This window comes from Cladophialophora immunda (assembly GCF_000835495.1).
Source record: "Cladophialophora immunda strain CBS 83496 unplaced genomic scaffold supercont1.1, whole genome shotgun sequence".
Lineage (NCBI taxonomy): Eukaryota > Fungi > Ascomycota > Eurotiomycetes > Chaetothyriales > Herpotrichiellaceae > Cladophialophora > Cladophialophora immunda.
The window spans coordinates 6,191,608-6,211,783 of NW_015622541.1; the positions used below are offsets into that span (position 1 = coordinate 6,191,608).

At 52.7% G+C, this 20,176-nt stretch overlaps 8 protein-coding genes across 10 annotated transcripts; 5 read left to right on the forward strand and 3 right to left on the reverse strand.

Annotated features, from left to right (window-relative positions):
* Positions 1–212: 212 nt before the first annotated feature.
* Positions 213–3,512, forward strand: PV07_01813 (uncharacterized protein). Its single transcript, XM_016388381.1, has 3 exons — positions 213–735; positions 805–1,848; positions 1,900–3,512. The coding sequence occupies exons 1-3, from the start codon at positions 625–627 to the stop codon at positions 3,124–3,126; spliced, it is 2,382 nt and encodes a 793-aa protein (XP_016255309.1). The 5' UTR covers positions 213–624; the 3' UTR covers positions 3,127–3,512.
* A 33-nt stretch (positions 3,513–3,545) lies between these two features.
* Positions 3,546–5,702, forward strand: PV07_01814 (uncharacterized protein). The gene is made up of 4 exons (XM_016388382.1): positions 3,546–4,078; positions 4,263–4,274; positions 4,374–4,967; positions 5,018–5,702. The coding sequence occupies exons 1-4, from the start codon at positions 3,907–3,909 to the stop codon at positions 5,362–5,364; spliced, it is 1,125 nt and encodes a 374-aa protein (XP_016255310.1). The 5' UTR covers positions 3,546–3,906; the 3' UTR covers positions 5,365–5,702.
* Positions 5,703–5,905: 203 nt separating this feature from the next.
* PV07_01815 (uncharacterized protein) lies at positions 5,906–6,526 on the forward strand (the record flags this gene model as incomplete). The annotated part of the gene is made up of 2 exons (XM_016388383.1): positions 5,906–6,454; positions 6,503–6,526. 2 exons carry the CDS (start codon positions 5,906–5,908, stop codon positions 6,524–6,526), a joined length of 573 nt encoding a protein of 190 aa, XP_016255311.1.
* A 1,206-nt stretch (positions 6,527–7,732) lies between these two features.
* PV07_01816 lies at positions 7,733–10,499 on the forward strand. Of its 3 annotated transcripts, XM_016388385.1 has the most exons (5): positions 7,733–7,915; positions 7,981–8,489; positions 8,547–8,746; positions 8,801–8,861; positions 8,910–10,499. In XM_016388385.1, exons 3-5 carry the CDS (start codon positions 8,606–8,608, stop codon positions 10,313–10,315), a joined length of 1,608 nt encoding a protein of 535 aa, XP_016255313.1. In that variant the 5' UTR covers positions 7,733–7,915; positions 7,981–8,489; positions 8,547–8,605; the 3' UTR covers positions 10,316–10,499. The 3 variants fall into 3 exon arrangements, with proteins under 3 accessions (XP_016255313.1, XP_016255312.1, XP_016255314.1); XM_016388384.1 differs by having other exon boundaries at positions 7,733–8,489; XM_016388386.1 differs by having other exon boundaries at positions 7,733–8,489; positions 8,547–8,861.
* PV07_01817 (uncharacterized protein) lies at positions 10,405–12,725 on the reverse strand. Its single transcript, XM_016388387.1, has 2 exons — positions 12,566–12,725; positions 10,405–12,514 (listed from the first exon to the last, which is right to left on the reverse strand). The coding sequence occupies exon 2, from the start codon at positions 12,241–12,243 to the stop codon at positions 11,320–11,322; it is 924 nt and encodes a 307-aa protein (XP_016255315.1). The 5' UTR covers positions 12,244–12,514; positions 12,566–12,725; the 3' UTR covers positions 10,405–11,319.
* A 188-nt stretch (positions 12,726–12,913) lies between these two features.
* PV07_01818 (uncharacterized protein) lies at positions 12,914–15,422 on the reverse strand. Its single transcript, XM_016388388.1, has 2 exons — positions 13,439–15,422; positions 12,914–13,375 (listed from the first exon to the last, which is right to left on the reverse strand). Exons 1-2 carry the CDS (start codon positions 15,166–15,168, stop codon positions 13,012–13,014), a joined length of 2,094 nt encoding a protein of 697 aa, XP_016255316.1. The 5' UTR covers positions 15,169–15,422; the 3' UTR covers positions 12,914–13,011.
* Positions 15,423–15,515: 93 nt separating this feature from the next.
* PV07_01819 (uncharacterized protein) lies at positions 15,516–17,495 on the forward strand. Its single transcript, XM_016388389.1, has 2 exons — positions 15,516–15,769; positions 15,821–17,495. Exons 1-2 carry the CDS (start codon positions 15,679–15,681, stop codon positions 16,900–16,902), a joined length of 1,173 nt encoding a protein of 390 aa, XP_016255317.1. The 5' UTR covers positions 15,516–15,678; the 3' UTR covers positions 16,903–17,495.
* Positions 17,496–19,214: 1,719 nt separating this feature from the next.
* On the reverse strand, positions 19,215–20,174 carry PV07_01820 (uncharacterized protein; the record flags this gene model as incomplete). The annotated part of the gene is made up of 4 exons (XM_016388390.1): positions 19,215–19,425; positions 19,485–19,629; positions 19,710–20,096; positions 20,151–20,174. 4 exons carry the CDS (start codon positions 20,172–20,174, stop codon positions 19,232–19,234), a joined length of 750 nt encoding a protein of 249 aa, XP_016255318.1. The 3' UTR covers positions 19,215–19,231.
* Positions 20,175–20,176: the final 2 nt, after the last annotated feature.

Sequence of the window (20,176 nt, forward strand, 5' to 3'; positions counted from 1 at the left end):
CCCCCAAAAGCCACCTGGAAAGTCAAAGTGACGGTGGTGACAGGTTCCAGCGTTGGCGCTTCCCTTCCCTCCCGCCAAACAATAAAAAAAAAGAGGAACCCCACGACCCAAACGCGTTTTGATACGGCACGAATTACGCGATTCACTGGGTGGTGGCCAGTCACGCTCTGGCCTTGACTGTGCGCTCTTTTGCCGGCACCCATTCAGCCAACCGTCTATTTTCTCATCCCTCTTTTCGCCCTACCATCAACTTCTCGCAAACACTAACAAGGTAACAAACACCTGCACCGATCGGAATCTGCGCTTGTCCTCTATCAAGCCACTTATTCGCACTTCTCCTCCTCCACACCACACTGCCTTGCGCATTCATCGCTCACCTGTCTCTCCCTCTGCCAACACCATCTCTCCACCCTCTCAGGCTGGGATTCCATTCCATGCCTCACCCGCCGAGCCGCTCCCGCGAAAATCCCTGCGTCAGAACCAAAACATTGATTGACGTCGCAAAGCCGAACTAGCGCACCTTGCTCCCTCCACCTTGCAAGTCTCAGCAACTGCTGGTTCCAGTCCTTTGTCTGCCTCCTCCAGCAACCAGCGCGGGTGACCGATAGATAGACGTACACAACCATGCCCCCGTCGAAGAGGAAAGCACGCCGCAAACCCGCCGATCTCCCAGAGTCCTCGGAGCTCGACCTTCCAGACTCTTCCCCGTCACGCCCTTCGGCAAAGAAGCGCAAGGTTGTTTCTCTTTCTCCGGGCCTTTCCATTCAAGAGGCGACACAGAAGCTGACGTGCTCACAAAAACAGGTCAACGGCTCTCGTGGTGCGCCCGCCAGGAAGAAGTCCGTAACTCCCGAACTTGAACCTGAACCCACACCTGCGCTGGACTCAAGCGACGACACGGAAGAACTGTCCCAAAGCGATCTCATCGACTCGGTCGTCTCCTACCTCCAAGTCTCCAAAGAACCCATTGTCGTTAGAACCGAATACTCCAACGATAAGGTCCAGAGCAACAGCCCACAGAAGGTCTCAGCATATGCGAAGATTGCCGGTCGAGACTGGACCTACTTTGTGCGCGAACAGTCCGTCAACTTTGGCAGACCGCCCGACGACCGGCCGAACTTGAACGGCGCTTCCAGTCCTATCGCCGACCTGAAGGACGTATTACCGGTCCATATCGATCTCGGTCCAAGCAAGATTGTTTCGCGACATCATGCCTCGATTTACTACGACGCAGATTATCCGGTGGATGAAGGTGGCTGGCACGTCAGAGTCAACGGGCGAAATGGAGTTCGCGTCAATAACGTGCTCATCAAGAAGGGGTTGAGGAAACAGATCAAGTCAGGCGATATTTTGGAGATTGCCGGGACGCAAATGATGTTTGTCACCCCAGGCGACAAGGTCGAGATCGATCATTACTTTATCGAACGAGCCAAAGCCTTGGCCGCAGGCGAGGAAGTCAGTCCTGCTCAACCTCAGCCTGAACCTGTCAAATACGAAGTGTCGGCCGGACCAACTCAGAATTTCCCTTCGCTGGCTCCAGCGCCTCCCGATTTCAAACGCGAAGCTACACCGCCCGCGCAGTCTGCCGATGGCAAGTCTCAACGAGGCGTCTTCGATAGTAAAATGCCCATGTCGCCCATGTATGGTCGGGGGATGATGATGGAGAGTACCCAAGAGATCGACTACAGTCGGGACAGTGCCAAGGACCTTAAGCCGCCCTTCAGCTACGCGACAATGATCGCCCAGGCTATTTTCTCGAGTGAAGAGGAGAAGTTGACCCTGAGCAACATTTATTCATTCATTGCTGACAAGTATGCCTTTTATCGCCATTCAAATAGTGGCTGGCAGGTATGTGCTCTCCCTCCACATGCCCTCTTCCTGGCGCGCTAACTTGAACAGAATTCCATCCGACACAATCTTTCGCTAAACAAAGCCTTTCAAAAAGTCCCCCGGCGTACCGATGAGCCTGGAAAGGGGATGAAATGGCAGATCGCCCCAGAATTTCGTCAGGAGTACTGGAAGAAGCAAGCCCGGCGTGGAGGCTCGGCTCCGTCTTCACCTGCTTCTGGCAAGGAAGTCAATCCCAACTTCAGAGGACCCAATGGTCAGAATCTGGGCTATGATACTAGCATGGTTAGCCAGTTCTCTGCACGAGATATGTCTGACCGCGCAGGACTTCCTGCTTCCGCCAAGCTGAGTCTCCCATTTCCTCCGTTCAACCCAAGGCAGCAACAATATCCGCCGAGCCCCAGCCTAGCACCTCCCGTCTCACAACCTGGAGAAGCTGTTACGCCTCAAAGGCGAAGAACGGATACCCAGAATACCCTTCCGGACATGGACCTCGAAGAATCCCCATTGCGACATGGGAATGCTGCACCAACACCGCATCTAGGGAACAATTTACCCATGTACACGCTGCCATCCTCTGTTCCGCGTCCCCATCACTCACCGACGAACCCCACACTTTCGTCCTCATACCTGGACACTCCTTTCCATCCATCACAGCACAGCATTATTACGCCTGCGCCACTGCGACAAAACCCCCGACTAGCCCCTCCAAGTACTCTGGTTGCTCCTAGCAAGTTTATGCCAGAGTCCTCACCTGCAGGACCCCAGGGGCTCTTCTGGAAGGGTATCATGGGCGCAACACCGGGCCAGCCGCTGCCTGACATGTCCCCGGCCAAGGACGAAGATCCTCGAGCAAATGGAATTGATAGAAGTGTGATGAGTTCGAGCCCGCCACCTATGGATGCAAGCATGGGCAGCCCGAGCAAACCAGCCAGAAGTAGTCAGGCCCCTAACAGCTCGAGTTCGGCCAAGAAGAGGGACGACAGTCCTGCAAATTTTTCGAGACTGAACGGGGCTGCAGCCGACGAAAATGGGAAGTTCACACGCAGTTTCTCGGGGAGTGGGAACACCGCGAGTGGAGTAAATGGTCAGACGGGGGCTAGCAGGTTCAATTCGCACCTTTCCTCGAACAATGCAGATGCGGGTTCGAATCACGACGCTGACGACGAGGACGGTGATGGCGGATTTGACCTAGCCAAAGGCTTTGCCCCCATTGCAGGTGGAAGTTTCCATTCACAGAGAAGTGGTAGCCTTGGTGTTGCGAGAGCTGGATCATGAGCTACAAAGCTCAGGATCGACGAGCTACGATCTCTGCTGGCGTCTCTCGAACAGAAGCGTTATCATCTGAGCAGGGGTCTATTGGACATGTACGAATATAAACAACTGGGGATCATGTGCTATGTTATTATGCAAGACGCTGATGTTGAAAAGTGGACACAATGGGGCGGATCTGGTAACGTTCTGAATATATGGGCTGGGCAATGCATTTCTTGAGTTTTTCTTTTGAAGATATAAATGCACCCATGGGAGTTTCGGAGCGAGATAGAGCGTGTCACAACGCTCATTGTTGATGCAGGGCAGGAATTGGACGATATTGATTGCCAGAAATGGTCCAAATTGGAATAGTTTTTTGTAACATCAAACAAAACATCACTCCTGCGTACCTACGTAACTTGAGTTGGAGTCTCTGTCGTTCACCTCACTGCAAAGTTACCATCAGACTCATTCACTTAATTTTGACCGGCCGTGGACTTGTGGAGTTCGGCGTCCTACATCTTCGTCAGTCTTCAATTAGTGATAGAGACTCATTCGCCTGCACTGTCGGAGGCGGATCTTTATTTTGCAGCCTCGTTCACGCACCCTGTCGACTTGTTCAAACCTCAGCCTCGCCCTCTTTCTCACAGCCCGCAAACCACAGCCCTCTACAATCATCCATTCAGTCCATTTCCCTGATCCATACTGCCATTTCAGCCACCGGGTCACGGAGATTTGCCTGTTCTGGCTCCCAAGGTCCACGTCGAAGAGCAGCAGCAGCACCAGGCACTCCAGCTGCGAATCATGTTCCGCCGTCTGCCCCATACGCTCCCTGCGGACCCGGTGTTCGAGCCGGACCTCGCCAAGTTGGGCTTCTTCCTTAATAGCGAGGACCAGGTCCGCTCGATCAGCAGCCCGGACCGCAAGTGGCAGTACAAGATCAACAGGAATGAGCGGTGGAACGAGGTTCATAAATGTGAGTTGCCTCCCCCCCTCTCCTTTTCGGATGTGGCTTGCTCCCGATCTTGGGAGGGAGATGTGTTTGACTACCTATGAGCTTCATGCCTCTCTGGGACATTTACCATGCGGGTGTCTAAGATCCTGGGATGTTTACGAGGTATTGTGGGATGTTGAAGCTAACGCTGACGCGTAATTCATAGGGGCGAATAATAGTGAGTTCTTCCTTTCCCTCCTTTTAGTCTACGGTCACAATGATCGGATTCGCGCGGCGACGAGATCTAACGTCCGCCTGCTCTACGCTCCGTTTCTAGCTGCGATCCGTAAAATCATCTACGACCGGCTGGCCGATCTGGGCTGCGAGACCGTCCGACTACCTCTCGGCGCAGGCGAGTCAGAGAACCACGTCCCCATCATCGTGTCCAAGGACATAGCCACAAAGGCTCGAGTGACCGTCTTCTTCGGCGAGAGGAATATAGAACCAGGTATTTTGACCTGGCGCGTGATTGGCGAACGTGGCCTTAGCCACGGTTCGCTGGTCGAGTTCTCCAAGGCTCTCTTGTCCGTTCCAGTGCTCGAGACTGCTTCCGCTTCAGCCCCAACCTCAACGTTCGCGTCTGTGCCGGATCTCATCGTCGCAAATCCATGTCAGCTGCTCTGGTATCGAGGTGGCGGACGGGCTGTGTCAACGCAAGAATGGCTCGGCTTGCCCAGAGCGAGCGCTGTGCACGAGGCTCCACGAGTGGACAGCGTCAAGAATAGTATTCCTGGCAACAGGACCTACGTGGAGCACGTGTCTTACATGTTTGAGAAGGCGATTCCAAGCTTGGTCGACAAGGATGCAAAACTGGATCTTATTGGGCTGGAGTACACTGGGTCCGCGGTGCTGGAATATCTTGCTGAGCACTGTACGTGTGGCATCAGCTCAATTGTCAAACGGACTAACATCTGTGTACAGGGGAAACATGGTCCGGTCGCATAAACGGCATCTCTCTGGTCGCGCCCCAACACAAGGTGGCAGATCTCATCGCCGACGGCGCACCCAGCAACTTTATCACCTTCTTGAGTAGACGGTGTCGAGCTTACTTCGTCTCTCAATCACCCGTCGAGACACCGATAGCTGGTCGACAGGAGTTTGGATGCAACTGCTACGCAAGTGGAGAGCATTCTTATCAAGAGAGTGCGATAGTCAGTTGTTGGAGGCACATATTAGATTGGTTCAACATGCTGTATGTGAATCAGGGCCATGAGGAAGTCGAGTTTGAGGTGATGAAGGAAGATGAGGAGGTGAAGCTTGGTTGGTAGCCATTGGCAAACGCGGCAGCAAACGGTGAGGGAGCAAGCAATGCAGTGTAGTTGCAAGGGCCGTGAGAAGGCGAGGATGCGTGGCCTTGGTCGACTGTTGTCGAAATGGAGGAAGCTGCATCGACCGGAAGGGTGAGCAGTTCAAGCCAGTATCAGAGGTAGCCGCTGAAGCTTGATTTGAGGCCATAGTTAGACGACGGCGCTGCAGATGACAAGGGGTTGACAGAGAGCATGATTCATGAATGACGATACAAGACTTACATTGATGTTATCCTCCACCAGCACTGGTATGAGCCAGAGGCGATGGAAAAAGTGGCCGTCACTGTAAGGCTCGAGTATTCCTGATTCAAAGACTCTTTCTGCCACACCCGAGTCACTCCTTCCTTCAGCTGGTATTGGCCAGACCGACCTGTTACTGCTGTCAAAGTCGTTCAAATTGCGACCTCGAATGAACTCGTCTCCTCGAGGCACAGATACAATACCAACCTAAGCATCATCCCTTCAGACATTCCCTTTTGACTCGTTCAGAAAACCATCCATCATGGTCAAGTTCAGGGGCATTGAGATCTGCGTCATCTCACAGTTCGACATCTGCAAGCTACCAGAGTTTCAGTATGGCAAGCCTTCTCGACCGAAGGATCCTTTCCAACTCAACACCCAGCATGACGACACGCCCTCCTCGCCCTATCCGACCGCAGCTTGTTTTGTGCCAATCTATCCCGGCAGCCAGATTTGGTTCGAATACACCATCGACGGTCCCCATCCTCCCGAAGCCGCCTGGTTCTTCAAGCTGTTCATAAATGGGAAGGTCGTCACTTCGTGGGATTGCACTGCAAAGCATGGCTTCCATGGCAAAATGATGTATAATTTGGTCAGCGAAGGCGTGGATCCAGACACGGGTCAGGCCATAGTCAAAACACAGGCGCTGAGGTTTGGAGATGGGCTGGAGGACCGCGAAAGAGGCGGGGGAGATGAGGATATGATCCAAATCAATGTTCATCGAATCGAACACAAGAGACGGATTCGAGACCTTGAACCAGGCCTGGGACAGGTGAACAGTGTCAGTGATAACGCTGATGGGTTGCAGTTAGTGTGCTTCCTTTCTACCTGTTTATCACCGATATCTAACATTCTGCAGGTTGACAAACAGTGGCTTCCTTGAGCCCTGCATTCGTCCTCGGCGATACAAGTATCAGCTCCTGGACCCTGTTGATACGCCTTACGTGGCCTTCCAATTTCATTGTCGCCCTTATGGTTAGCACACAGTTGTTCTGCAACAGACGGAGATACTGACTGTGTCTTTAGAATACCTCGAGGAGCACGGCATTGCCCGCTTGCTGATTTGTCCTTCTCCATGCAGCACTAGGTCATCAATCGTATCACAAAGTTCAGGCAATATTCAACTGTTTCAGGAATCTGGAAACGAGGCTGCACAAGAACATCCTGATCAGGCGTCACCACTCGCAAGCTCTCCTCGTCAACCTTCCACGGTTTTATCGCCCGTCAAAGCTGGAAATAGCACTTCAATAGCAGAGAGGAGGCCTTTGAAAAAGATCAACTCGTCCGCAAGCTCCGTCAATATCCGACTTAGCGAATCCGATGACTCGCTTAGTGTGAGGACGAAGGATAGTATCGAGGATCTATCGTCAAGGGTTCCGCGATCTCCAAAGTCCCCAAGATCACCAAGTCGACGCGAGAAAAGTACAGACGGTGAAAGAACGGAGAATGCTGAAATTCCACCATCACCAACTCCGTCAACCAGATCCCCTCGTCAACGCTTGAAAAAGAAGCTCACAGTCAACATTAATGGAGCGAATTTTGACGTTGACAGAAAACGACGACCGTTGAGTCCTTTTAATAGTGGTGGGATGCTTAGGAAAGCGTGTGTGCCGCAGACAGCACCGGCGGCGGTCACAGAGTTTGGGCCAACGGTTGAAGAAGAAGTCAGACCCAAGCTCCAGAAGAACAGACCAGAAACGGACGTAAAAAGTGAGAAGTGCGGTTTCAGAACAACAACAGAGGAGCGGGGAGGGAAGAGACTGATGGGGTTTCTGGGTAGGAGGATTGCAAGTGAAAAGAATTCTTAGGGTATGCCTGCACGACATATTTGTATCCTGCATCATCTGCGGAGGTTGGGTCAATGGCACTTCTAACGACAACAAGAAGTATTTGATACACGGAGAATCAGGTTGTGAAATAGTTGTGATCCTGTAGCTATTGTTGCGATCCTAACACAGCAAACTCGTTCTTTGTACTCGGTATGGAGTTGTAGCCTTGCCTCTAAGCGTCCATTACGGAAGCTTTGCCGAACTCTCCGCGGCATGTAGACTGCGACAACCATAGTAACGTTCTCTACTTTCTTGACGATGGACGTCCCTTCCGGTGAGAAACATCATGTCATCTTATCGCCCTCGCGGTGGGCACACCGGCCCTCAGCAGCCATACAGATCATATCATTCTTCACAACAAGACGACTTCTACGATGACCGCTCAAGGTCACGATCCCGAGACCGCAGACACAGCTCCCCTCACAAACGAAGTCCTCCACACGGTAAACCATAGTTCAGAATGGGATGGGAAGTTGAGGCCATTATACTGATATGTAAACGCTCAAAGACATAAGCCGACCACCAACCGGACCGTCTCAGGGAGAATTCCATTTTCGTGGCCGTGCCCGGAGTCCAGATCGAAGACGTGACCGCAGCTACGATAGGCGCAACCGTTATTATGATGACGATCGCAGCTCACCATCCCCTCGCCGAGGTAGATCGTCGTATTATGACCGAGATGACCCTCGCTCCGCTTCACGAGACTACCGCAGTCGAAGTCGAAGCAGACACCGGACACCCTCAGACGAGCGACCACCGAGTCGAGGCGCCCCAAGCCGGGAAATTATGATGGATGGACTGGCTCCTCGTCTGACTGAAAACGATGTTCGAATACTCCTGCCCGAACTCCCTGATCACATGCCACCAATCTGGTTATCCATGGTGACTTGCTCTGTTTCCTGCGGGACATATGGCTAAGGTTTCTCGACTTTGCGAAACAGATCTCCTCGGAACTTAAACAATACTATCATGCAGAAGGCCTGGAGGATACTCGCGTCATCCGCGACAAGCAAACCAGTAAGCTCGAAACAACCACGGATGATTGGGCGGACACCCTTCTCACACAGTTGGCAGAACAGTCAAGGAGATTTGGCTTCATCCGCTTCGGCACAGTGCAAGAGGCGGAAGCTTTCATGGACCGCAATTACCCTATTCTCTACTTGTATGGTAACGGCAACAAGTCTAACGGAGATGCGTCCAAAGTTCGGATAACTTTCAGTCGAGAACGGAAAGACCCACGTAGGACTGACGAGCCGGACTGGATTTGCGATTCTGTATGTTGTGGAGAGTCAAGTCGCCGTGGAGCTACTAAGCTGATGGCTCCTTAGTGTCTCATTAACAACTTTGCGACACGAGATCGGTGCTTTAGGTGCCAGGCCGAGAAACCAGGTACGTTTGATGAGGTGGAATCGTCGGCTTGACGCTGATGGTTCACAGAACATCCAAATTACGCTATACCGACAAAACCGCCCAACGTCGGAGACAACGACGCTTCGCCAGACAATCGCCCCTCTCAATTCCTTCTCTTACGGGGTTTGGAACCTTCCGTGTCCGAAGAATTGCTGGTTAGGGGCGTAGCAAAACTTAACAAGCCAAGCTCGTCAACGTCTCAACGAGATGAGCAATCCTCCAAAAAGGGTGCCAAGGTCGCATCCACAACTGGTGATGCGAATCTTGGAGCGAGAGAAGGTACATTGCGTCGAGTCCTGCTTATCCGCGATCGGAAAACCAACGAGAGTTGGCGGTATGGCTTTGCGGAATATGCTTCGATTGAGGATGCACAAGCTGCGCTGATTCGGTACAATTCCTTCGAACGGTTTACGATAGCTTCCAAGCAGGTGCTTGTTAGCTACATCCATGCTGGCGTTTTCGTTCCCGTGTTGAATCCAACTCCTGACACTGAACGCTTCTGCTTCAGCCCCGTGGGCAACCCGGCCATGAAGCTGGCGTATTGGGATGAGGGAGCTTATGTGAAGGAGCTGGCTGTATCGATGCCAACCACCGTCTCACAGGATCCAAAGAATGGGTCGACCATACGCACAGACACAGGAACTAAACCAGCCAAAGACGCAGAGAAGGCCAAGAAGCGCAAGGCACAGGCAGATATCGATACTTCCGGAGTCAAAAAGACGGTGCCATCGCACCTCCAATTCTGGAGTAATCGTCACGCTGAATTGCATGGCATTACAAAGAAATCCAACGACAGAGAAGACTCGAGATCTACTGACGGGGGTGAAAGCGCGGATGCGCCGCCCTCACATTCCTATGCTGACCCAAATCGACACTGCTGTTATCTCTGCATGCGTCAGTTCAACAACTCGGCAGAAGTCAACAAGCACGAGCGCCTGAGTACCTTGCACCGCACGAATTTGCAGGATGAAATGAAAGTCAAAAAAGCAGAGGCAAAGTTGGTAAAACACGGAATCCAACGCCACTTCGTCATGGCCGCGGCGAAACCCGCGCAAGAGTACCGCGATCGAGCAAAAGAGAGACGCAAGATCTATGGCGTGGTCAATAAAAAGGGCGAACAAGTCGGAAACGCACCCAGGTCATCACGCGCGTCCTCTGATGATGAAGCTTCAAAACCACCTGTTCAGTCCAAGGGCGCTTCATTGCTCAGCAAGATGGGCTATACCGCCGGGCAAGGGCTCGGTGCCTCTGGAGAAGGGATGACCGCGCCGATAAGTCAAGACGTCTATGTTGCTGGAGTTGGGCTGGGTGCGCAAGGCGGCAAACTTGGTGATGCAATTGTGGAAGCCGAGCGAAACACCAAAGGCGATTATGGTGGGTTTCTGGAAGAGACGCGGCAGAGGGCCAGGGAGAGGTACGCGAGGATGGAGTAGAGGGCGAGGGCCTGGGGAACCAGGGCGGCATGTTGCCTTGAAACGGTGGGACGAGGACGGTGAAGACGGCAATGATAATGATACACGTGCTCTGAGGGAGGAGAAATATTGTACGAATACCGAGCATGCCTCTGACGATGATAGCGAAGACGGATGAATGATGAACAAACGTCCCTGGCTGCTACTATGCTTCGTTACTTCCTTTATTCCATCCTATCTTTTTTTTTCCTCTTTCTCTCTTGCGACACTTTCTGGCGCCGGGAGCCGCCCGGTCCAGAGAAGCTACTCAGTTCTCAACATTTCTTTTACACGCCACCGTACAAGGCCGGTCACGCTCAACATGCTAACCCTCTCCATGAGATGCAGCTGCGGTTGGAGAAAGGAGAGATGGTGGTTGGGAAGGTGTATGATACAGCGAGAGCAGCCCCCGCTATCGAGGTGATTTCAACTCTGTGCACTGGTAAAAGCTTTTGCGTCTCGTTTCGTTTGTCTTGCGTCGTCGTCGTCGTCGTTGTCGTTGTCGATGTCGACTTTGCCGTGCATCCTATTTTGGCGCCCATCTTTTGTTTCTGGAGCACCCATACATACTGCGCCCCGCCCGCATTTCTTCGGCCCACGCAGAGTCAGCATTGCAGTTTGTTTCTCTTTTGCTCTTCGTGCCAAATGTGTGCCAAATATGGGCGGGCACTTTGTGCCGCACTCTCGCCCTCGTCAACCACACACACCGCCATATGTGTGACGCGTCTGGAAATTGGACCAGCCGGATAGTCGGCAGGACCGGGAGCCAGGAGCCAGGGGCCCAAGATCGAGCATTGGGGGTGCTGAAGCCGTGTGCTGAGTTCAGGAGGGTGACTAGGTAGCTAGGCGGGTAGTCGTGTATACCTCCGTACGAGACAGAGTCGTTAGGACAAGCGTTTTGGTGTTTCTTCTCTCTCTCTCGCTTCATGCCTCGTGCTTCCCTTGGCTTGCCTTTCCACCTTTGCCATGATGTGAGTCTTTGTACATCACTTTGTGCTGTTGTTGGTGTCCTCCTGCGCCTTGGAATCGTCCTTCCTCAGCCCACCCAGCACAATCTGCTCCCACTTTTCAAGAACTGCCTCGATCTCCGCGGGCACAGCTGGTCCTTCGGCCTGCTTGCTCTCCACCTCTCCACTACCACCGCCACCATCGATGCCGACACTGGCATCCGGGATCGCCGCGATCTTCTCATCATCCATGAACTTTAGCAGTTCTGAGATCTTCAGCTGTCTTTGGGCGCGGGCGTAGAGGTTCTGCACGAAGGCCAGATCCTCGTCCCTTTTCCCGCGGGAGATGCTTCCCTGGGGCTCATCTCGCCCGACGACTCCGTGTAAGGGCTCTTCGATTCTTCTCGGCAGAGACGGAGTCGTCACCGTTGGCACGGTGGAAGAACTCGACCCGGCGTCTGCCATTTTCCCACCCGAGCGAGGCTTGGTGGTGAGCGCCGAGACGACGCCTTCCAGGACCCCGAGCACTTGGCCCACCCGCAGTCCGACCTCCACCCCCAGGGGATATCCCGCGTCAAAGCCACGCTGCATGACCCGTGCCTTCCCCACGGAGAGACCCTCGCGGTACCCGTCCGTCATGTGCTGACGGCGCAGGGAGGGGACGTCGCTCAGGATCACTTCCCGCCTCACTATTCTCCGGGAGGCGGTCGGTGGATGTTCCTGGCCGGACGCATCTGTTGGGAGTTGCGCCTCGGATGCAAAACCTCCTGGCGCCGCGTCAGTGGCGTGCTCATGGTCCGACGACGTGTCCCAGATATCGTCGTCGGCGCCGGGGGACTGTTCGGGCGTTGTCATCGTGGTGTCGGGTGATGAATGGGGACTGTGCGTGGGCGAGGGCGTCGACTTTGAGGACTCAGCCGTCCTGAGATTCGGCAGTGTCGACAGCGCGCCTGGGTCTGCCATTTGGCGTCTTTCCACGAGTGTGGCTGAGTAGATGCTTGCCGAACTCCAGCACTGTTGTCAAAGAAAACTGCAGTCCAAAAATCGTAGCTCTTTTTTTTTTCTCGGCTCCCCACTGCCTCGAGTAACTTCGATTCTTGATCTGTTGCTCACGATTTTGCAAGAAGAACCCTCCTTTTTCTTCTTTTGGCCCTGGGTCCAGTGCAATGTCCCCCTTAACTTCCGGATCTGCCAATTCTCTCTCTTCCGCTTTCTCTTCGCTTTCTTTCTTGCCCTCCGCGTCGTCAACTGTATGCAATCTATCGACACACGGGCCTAGACCTACCGAGTAAAAGTGACAAGCTGACGACGGGCCACCACACCGTCTAATGAAGAGTTCTTCTCAGGGGATGCCTAGTGATCGATCACCAGAAATATCGTCTCATATACAAGAAGAAGCGAGATATGTTCACCCTTGGGACTCCTTGGAGGCAGATGGAAGGTAGGAGGATCCAAGTCCGATGGTGTTCGTCTCGGTCTCATACGAGGTACTCAGTACTACCCTGCCGAGGCACGTCATTTGAAATTTTATATCACGTGCGTGGCCTTGTGGCCGCCTTGTGCACTATGCTATACATCAAGGCTAAGGGGAAGATGTATGCGCTAGACAAGTCTGCACTTGCCTCGCATCTGCTGTTCCAAACGGTTTAATTCCCTGAATTTGTCAGAAACTTTTCTGTTCTATGGGTATCATCTCTGTATAAACGACATCACGAATGGAAATAAAACAGATCAACCCGACGGCACACGGCGGTATGAGTGATCCCCTACTCGCCACGCTCGTAACGGTAACGCTTGCAGCGCAAGGGCCTTCCTCTCTACATAAGTCCAAAATAATACCGCCCCAATGATCACAAAAATGACATTTGTGATATAATATCCATCACGTTGCATGAGGCAGGTCCCACCTCCCTTCAAGCACACATTCTTGTCTGCTTCAAGAGCACAACTGAAGCTGCTGGTGACAAGCGTGGCGTCTGGATGAGATTTGAGGAAGCTGTCGGGGTCGGCCGGTGGAATGCAGGTCGCTTTTGTAAAGAGGTCGACGAATTTGAGGATGAAGAATTTCGGGAACGTTCCGCCGAGATTCGAGACACTGGGTAAAAAGGGTCAGCAAAGGAATTCGCAGAATGTTCATCAAGGAAAGGTCTCGACTTACGTAGCCAATAATGTCATATATGTTCCACCGATCGTCGGGTCAGCAATTCGGGCGTGAAACGCCGCCGAAGCAACAAACATGACCGTATTCATAAAGGTGGACGAAACATGTGCAAAAATCACCACCAGCATGTACCACACCGGGACAGCCTCGTCGGGCGCGGTTGGATAGATCATAATCGTAATCTGCCCAAAGACAGCCGTGAGAAGCCTGGCGGCATAGGCCCAACACCATACCTTTAACGGTGTGTACTCTGTGGACCATTTCCCGGCATAGTATCCCAAGCCCAGTTCAAATGGGAAATCAATGAGTACAACCAAGGCCATATTTGCTTGTCCGAAGCCCTTGTCGAGGAGCTTGAGGTTCGTGACTGCATCGTTGGTCACAAAGCCGAGTTTGCTGACAAGGTGAACGATGATGATTGTGACGACATTGGGGAGTTTCAGCACCGCCCACATGGTTCGGTAGACGTCCATAATTCCCTCACGCTCATTGTTCTTCTCTTCTCGTTTCAAGATGGCTAAACCCACTGTTACGATGAGGTAAACCCAGCCCCAAAAGGTCATGTAGCCGCCGAGCGTAAAGAGGCCGTACTCCTTGGGCACAGTCCTAAACCATCTGTTGGCGAAATCTGGCGCCTGTAGCGCGAGGAAAACGGTGTGCGACAAGAAAGAGCCAGCAGTCAAGCCGACAGTCTGCGCAGTTGAGGCATACGAGATGTTCTGGATCGAGAGAAGTGAAATTGCCCATCCGTCCACTGCAATGTCTTGAGTAGCGCACATGAAGACCAGAAGGAACCACCAGCCGGTAAAGTCCCAAACCCCAGCTCCATCATTGTCGCCTGTAGCTTTCATCATCTCGTCAATTCTGCCTCCGAGGTAAATCATGGACAGTCCGGAGATAGTTTGAATAGGGGTGATCCAACTCTTTCTCCGTCCAAACCTCCTGCTCCAAACTGCATCCACAATTGGACTCCATAACAGCTTCAATGAGTAAGGATATATGGCCAGAGAGAAGATACCAATCTGACCATACGAAAGATAGCTTTTTAACAGAAACGGGACTGAACCCGAAGCCAGGCCCATGGGGATGCCTTGGAGGAAATAAAGGAGGCAGAGAAGAAGGAAGTTTTTCTTGTCTTTCGGGGGGAGGTCGACGAAGCTGGTATTGACCATACCAGGGGTCTGCGGCGTTTGAGGGGGCGGCGGTTCATAGTCCAGTGAAAAGTCATTTCTGCTCATAAGTCTGGTGGTATTCGTCGTGGGGTCGTCGCTCGAGACGTGTTTGCGTCTCATCTCAATATGGGAATTCATGTCGCCGTTTGCGTGGCCATTCGCGTGGCCGTTCTGATCGATCTCAATGCGAAGATCTGGTCGAGATGACGATCTCTTGTCTTTGCTCTTCTTGGACTTCCTGCGTTGCATAGGTGATTCAGAACCTTCCGCAACCACAAGGTGGTCTTTTTCAGATGTGTCAGTCTCGGAGTCTCCCTCTTCCTCTGCCTCTTCACTCTCTTCCTCGCTTTCCTTATGGTCTATTGATCGGGTTCTGGGTCGAGGTGCACCGTTGTGATGTGGTTTCTCCGACTGGTATTCGTTTAGTTCGATTTCTTGGGATTGCCTTGTATTGTTTGGGCCGGCGCTGTGGACTGGAAGGATGGGATGTTCGGTGGGATGGGAGCGAGCGTAAAAGATCGGGATTGTATATGGTTCGGCAATGGAGTCAGGCATCCATGCGGCAGAAAAAGAGCGTGGGTGGGTGGTGAGTGGATAGAACAGAAAAGGACTCTGTGTCCTTTCGCAGGGGCGAGACCGGCGAATGACCAACTTCAAATTTGGGAGTGCTCCGTGCTGTGAGTGAGATCATTGATGGAGAAGGAGATTTTGCGTCTACAACTCCCTCCCCTCACAATAACACATCATATTGAACTGATGGACATGACAGTCTCGCGCAGGAGACACCTTCATCTTTATCGTATCAGCAGGCGAAGCGCAAGGTGGCCGCCCCCAGATTTCTTGCTGGGCCTTTATTTATTGCCGGAATAGCATTTAGCCCCCTGACCCAGCACGTGAAAGGCCTATCCCCAAGCGAGTAGCTAAGATAAGAGCCTCGCACGCGTCCGATAAGCACGAAAGACGCGTCGAATGTTCGCCCTTCGGTTGAACTTCGCTTGCCACCAGCCCTTTGACGTTGACTGTTGACCACAGACGACGGGCCGAGATCAAGTCCGCAAGACGGAAATGGCTCTCGTTGCATCTCCTCCCCTGCCCTCTATGGATGTGGTGATGAGTGACTCTCCAGACGACGAGATTGCCCAAGTCAGAGCTGAAAGTACGTACAGGGCTTCCCCAGTTGCACATTCGACCTCTAACACGTTGACAGTCAAAAAACTCACCCGACAGCGCAAACTCCTCACGTCTACTCTTCTTGCCTCAACGAAAGCCCAGTCGCGTCTCTCAAACCACTATCCGGCTCCAAGCGCACCCTCAAACAGCAATAATCCTCAACAATTGAATGATCTACAACAAAATTCCCACACCAACGCCCACCGACTCGCCTTTGGAGTGACCTCGTTTCCTTTCCACGACCCTTCACCCGAGCTTCGGCCATGGAACCCGCTACTTGGAATAAGGATTGACATCTGCAATCGCAAAGGTGTTTTCGATAGCCCGTATTACATGTTCTGCGTTCGGGCTAGAGACACAGGGGATGAGCTGCGGATCCATCGACATACGATTCCCGCGCTGGTGCCACTAGAGCAGTATGAAAAGCAATACCTCCCAATCTCGTATTTAGACGACGAAGGATACGGCGGTTCAGAAGACTCACGACTCAACGCCAACGAACGCGAAACGACAACGAAACAGGATCTTCATAGCCTCGTTTCCCGGGTCAGATATGATCTTGTGAGCTGGCGGTTGAGGCAAGATGTAACAGAATGGCTACGAGAAGAATTGGCAATCCCAGACTCTTCCGCTCAACCTGCGAGCTCTTCCAAGGATCAAACAGAAGGGGCCAAAGAGGACACCGACATGAAACAGGGCGACGGGGATCTGCGCTCTACTGAAATCAGTTCTTACATTGAAAGTGAAGATAATGACCCGGAACGCGAATCCGAGGAAGAAGACGGTGAAGAGGAGGAAATCACCGGAAAATTCAATGTGCACTCTCTCGCCAGTCTAGAGGTCGACGCGCGACAACTCCGCATCATCTGGTCCGATGACCGCGTGGGCCGGATCAAGATCTCCGACGACGGGAAGGTGGAAAAGGCAGTTGTGATTGGGTTAGATGGCAACAGGGTCAAGGACGTGGAGAGGATCCTGATAGGCGACGGCGAGGGGAGCGTTAGCCTTTATGATTTGGTGGGTCGATTGGAGGAGGTTTATAAGAGATCGCTGAGAAATGAAGACCCTGACCGGGATGAGCGAGGAGGGGAAAGGACAAGGACGGCGCGAGGGCCATGAAGTTCCTGCACCACGAAACGAAACATGATCGGCATTGCCATTTATATGGGACGAAGACGGTACGATGATCACCAGCTCACGAAACACGATGAAAGAGAACATGGTTTCCAAGTTAGTTCTATTGTCAGAAATCTTTTTCTGATATCCCCGGTCACCTAATCCAAGATTACAAAGGCCGACTCACCATCCCGATGTTGGCTCTTATACCAACGTGGAGAACTTCTGGCCAGATACTGTTGCATCACCCTCGAATTGACTTCCCAGCTTAACGGCCTATGACTGTTGGTCGTTCTGTCCGAAGCTTCTAATCTTTGGTTAAATAGAGGCTACGAGACACAAGCTCCCAATCCAAGGCAAAAGAGATTGAGGGCGGATGGCCCAAAGAATCCTGCCAAAAACACCTGAGGGAAATGAATACGGGATGTGCAAGGCCATCACAAGGATCATCAACGATATTTGACTCCTTCTCGTGCACTTGCTCGTGTTATCTTAACAAAGAGGCCATATGTGCTGTAAACTGTGCCTCAAGGGGTGTTAAATCTGGCCTCACTAGGCCGAATCGAGTGCGTATAGAAGCAAGACATGTATTCGCCACTCAGGGGCTTAGGGGGGATATTCCCCAAGGATGACGCTCGGAGCTCTATTCGGAGCCTGTGACGCCCGGATCATAAGTAGATGAATGCGCATGAAACGGAAATGTTGATGTCATCCTCTCATCAATGTGCTCTTCGCCTCCTTTCGGATAGTTTATGGTTTCTACAGGATAGCTATCGCGTTTGGAGTCGTCCCAACACCGCCAAACACATGGAGAGGAGCGCTCGTAAAGAAAAAGGACCACTGTTTCGCCTCTGCGCACGCCTTGGACAATTTCTCCAGATTCCACAGCTCGCCGATCGGACACCCCCAGTGAGTCAACAACCATTCGTGAAGACATACTTTGTCCTTGAGCCCGAAGGGGGCCGGGCAGACCTCGAATCCCAGGGAGTCTCCGGCTACAGCAGCGAAATGGTGATTCCACAGCCACTTGGCAGACTTCATTGACGCCTCGACGCCGATGAACTCGCCCCGGTCCAAGGACTTTGCGCGTTCAGCAGACGGGGTCGAATCATGCCACGCCGTGAACCCAGAACGGATGATCAGAATATCACCCGCTTTCAGCTCCAGATTCTGGTACCTGGCAACTTCGTCCAGTTCGTCCACCGTCATCGGATATGGAGAGTCGATCTTTGCTGGCTCTTTGCCCGTCTCTTTTCGCCATCTGTCGTAGTCGAGAAGGATCCCTCTGCCCACGATCCCCCCGTTCTCGACCCAGTCTGCAATGTTGTCGGTTGGTCCAGTCTGAAAGAGTCGCACGGGTGGGAACGAGACTCACTTTGAATGCCCAGTTTGCCCGTACCATCCTCATCGATCTCCCGGTGCTTCATTCCATTGTAGTAGATGCCGGAGTGTTGCAGTCCGACATGACGAAGACCGTCCCACTGGGAACTGCTCTGCGTGTTGAATCTGACCACGTCGTCGTGAGCGACGATGTCGTACTCGCCACCCTTGTTTCTCTCGCGGAAGTCCACAATGGTTTGCTCAAATCGCTCTCGACCCGCAATCCCGTGGTCGAAGTGATCTAGCCTCAAATCGAGCTGCACGGATTTCCCCATCTTGACTTCTCGGGACGCATTTCGAATGACCTCGGGAGTCAAAAGATTTAGTGCTAAACTTGGCCGTTAGCCTACAATGGCTGTCCCTTATCATGATTTGCCTGCTTTGGAAAAGCAAAGGGGGCAGCATACTTCCGAGTTCATCGCCCTTACCCCAAAATCCCCAGGCATTTCCCTGGGGCTGGCCCTCAACTGGCGGCAGTGAGTCGAAATCGGGGTAATCAACCATGGCTCGGGGAATCGTGGTCTCGAGGTTGGCGGCCAGCTTGGATGGAGGCAGCAGGAGCCTTTTATATTACAGAGACATCGGGTATTAAATCCCGAGGTGTGGAGGTTGGTAAGGGCATTTGCCGGCGTACCCCAAGTGAGGTTCTTGACGGCCAGCAATCTGGCCAAGTGTTGAGACTGTATAGTGTTGTGTTCTACCTCTCCACTGAGAGCGCAGTGGAAGTCTGTGGGGCACGCCAGACCATCTCGCGAAAATCGCAATTCCTGGTACATTGCGCTAGGCTACAGCTTCAGGTAGAATGGGGTCTTCGAAGTAATAGATTTCTCGTCCAGAAATTCGAATAGTTCCATCTTCTACACCGGTCCAACCCATGCTAGCGGAGAGACTGTCAACAGCCTTTTGGGAAGTAACGTGGGCACCGACGCAGCCATAGTGGAACGAAGGCTCTCTAAGCAGTCCATCCCCCATCCACTTTATATGTTGATCCCGTCACAAAGCTCGCATCATCGCTCAGCAAGAAGGCAATGACCGTGGCAACTTCTTTGGGATCAGCCTGGCGGTCTATTGCCTGCATCTTCGTGGTAACAGGTCCATTTCTGAACCCGGTTTCCATTGCCTTGACCAAGGGTGTCCTGATAACGCCTGTGTTTACAAGGTTAACTTCTCGACGACTGGTCAATCCGGGGAATGTAAGGTATTACCTGGTGCCACCGCGTTGACTCTGATACCATGGGATCCATACTCCCGAGCTGCTGTCCTTGTCAGACCTCGAACGGCGTGTTTGCTGGCGTTGTAGATTCCAGTATCGGCGAGCCCAATAAATCCTGCCACGCTCGAGACGTTTACCTAGACACACAGACAGAGTCAGCGCTAGGAATTCCAGAGCATCACAAATCCAGAACCGTGTAGGCGAGCTTTAAACTCACAATTGACCCTCCTCCGCTCTTCAGCATCTGCTGCAGCTCTGCCCTCATGGAGTAAAACACTCCGGCACCATTGATGCCCATGACGAAATCCCAATCTTCGTCGCGCGACTCGGCGAGATGGCGACCTCCTTCCCGTTCGACGCCAGCAACATTGGCCGCACCGTCCAGACCACCAAGACGCTCCGCCGTGGTTTTGATCCATTCGGTCACCTTGGTACTATCCCGGACATCGACAACGGTGGTAAAATGGCCCTTGCCTGGTAGTGAGTCTACGGCTTTCTGGAGGCTGTCTTGGTTGACATCCGATAATGATAGCACCGCGCCGCGACTGGCCAGTAGCTGAGCAGTGGCCAGCCCAATGCCACTCGCCGCACCTGTAATGGCAATCTGTAGTCACCTTTTTAGCTCGCATTCCGCGCAGGTCAATGATCTCGGCCATACTCTTTTTCCCTCTAGAGAAGACATGC

Bases quoted from the DNA above. Each gene is read 5' to 3' on its own strand.
- PV07_01813 (XM_016388381.1), top strand. From the start codon at position 625: ATGCCCCCGTCGAAGAGGAAAGCACGCCGCAAACCCGCCGATCTCCCA. The intron at 736-804 runs GTTGTTTCTCTT...TCACAAAAACAG, and splicing joins CTTCGGCAAAGAAGCGCAAG to GTCAACGGCTCTCGTGGTGC. The intron at 1,849-1,899 runs GTATGTGCTCTC...TAACTTGAACAG, and splicing joins ATTCAAATAGTGGCTGGCAG to AATTCCATCCGACACAATCT.
- PV07_01814 (XM_016388382.1), top strand. From the start codon at position 3,907: ATGTTCCGCCGTCTGCCCCATACGCTCCCTGCGGACCCGGTGTTCGAG. The intron at 4,968-5,017 runs GTACGTGTGGCA...ATCTGTGTACAG, and splicing joins GGAATATCTTGCTGAGCACT to GGGAAACATGGTCCGGTCGC.
- PV07_01816 (XM_016388384.1), top strand. From the start codon at position 8,606: ATGGACCGCAATTACCCTATTCTCTACTTGTATGGTAACGGCAACAAG. The intron at 8,747-8,800 runs GTATGTTGTGGA...ATGGCTCCTTAG, and splicing joins CGGACTGGATTTGCGATTCT to TGTCTCATTAACAACTTTGC. The intron at 8,862-8,909 runs GTACGTTTGATG...GATGGTTCACAG, and splicing joins GTGCCAGGCCGAGAAACCAG to AACATCCAAATTACGCTATA.
- PV07_01817 (XM_016388387.1), bottom strand. From the start codon at position 12,243: ATGGCAGACCCAGGCGCGCTGTCGACACTGCCGAATCTCAGGACGGCT.
- PV07_01818 (XM_016388388.1), bottom strand. From the start codon at position 15,168: ATGCCTGACTCCATTGCCGAACCATATACAATCCCGATCTTTTACGCT. The intron at 13,376-13,438 runs GTAAGTCGAGAC...CTTTTTACCCAG, and splicing joins TATATGACATTATTGGCTAC to TGTCTCGAATCTCGGCGGAA.
- PV07_01819 (XM_016388389.1), top strand. From the start codon at position 15,679: ATGGCTCTCGTTGCATCTCCTCCCCTGCCCTCTATGGATGTGGTGATG. The intron at 15,770-15,820 runs GTACGTACAGGG...ACACGTTGACAG, and splicing joins TGCCCAAGTCAGAGCTGAAA to TCAAAAAACTCACCCGACAG.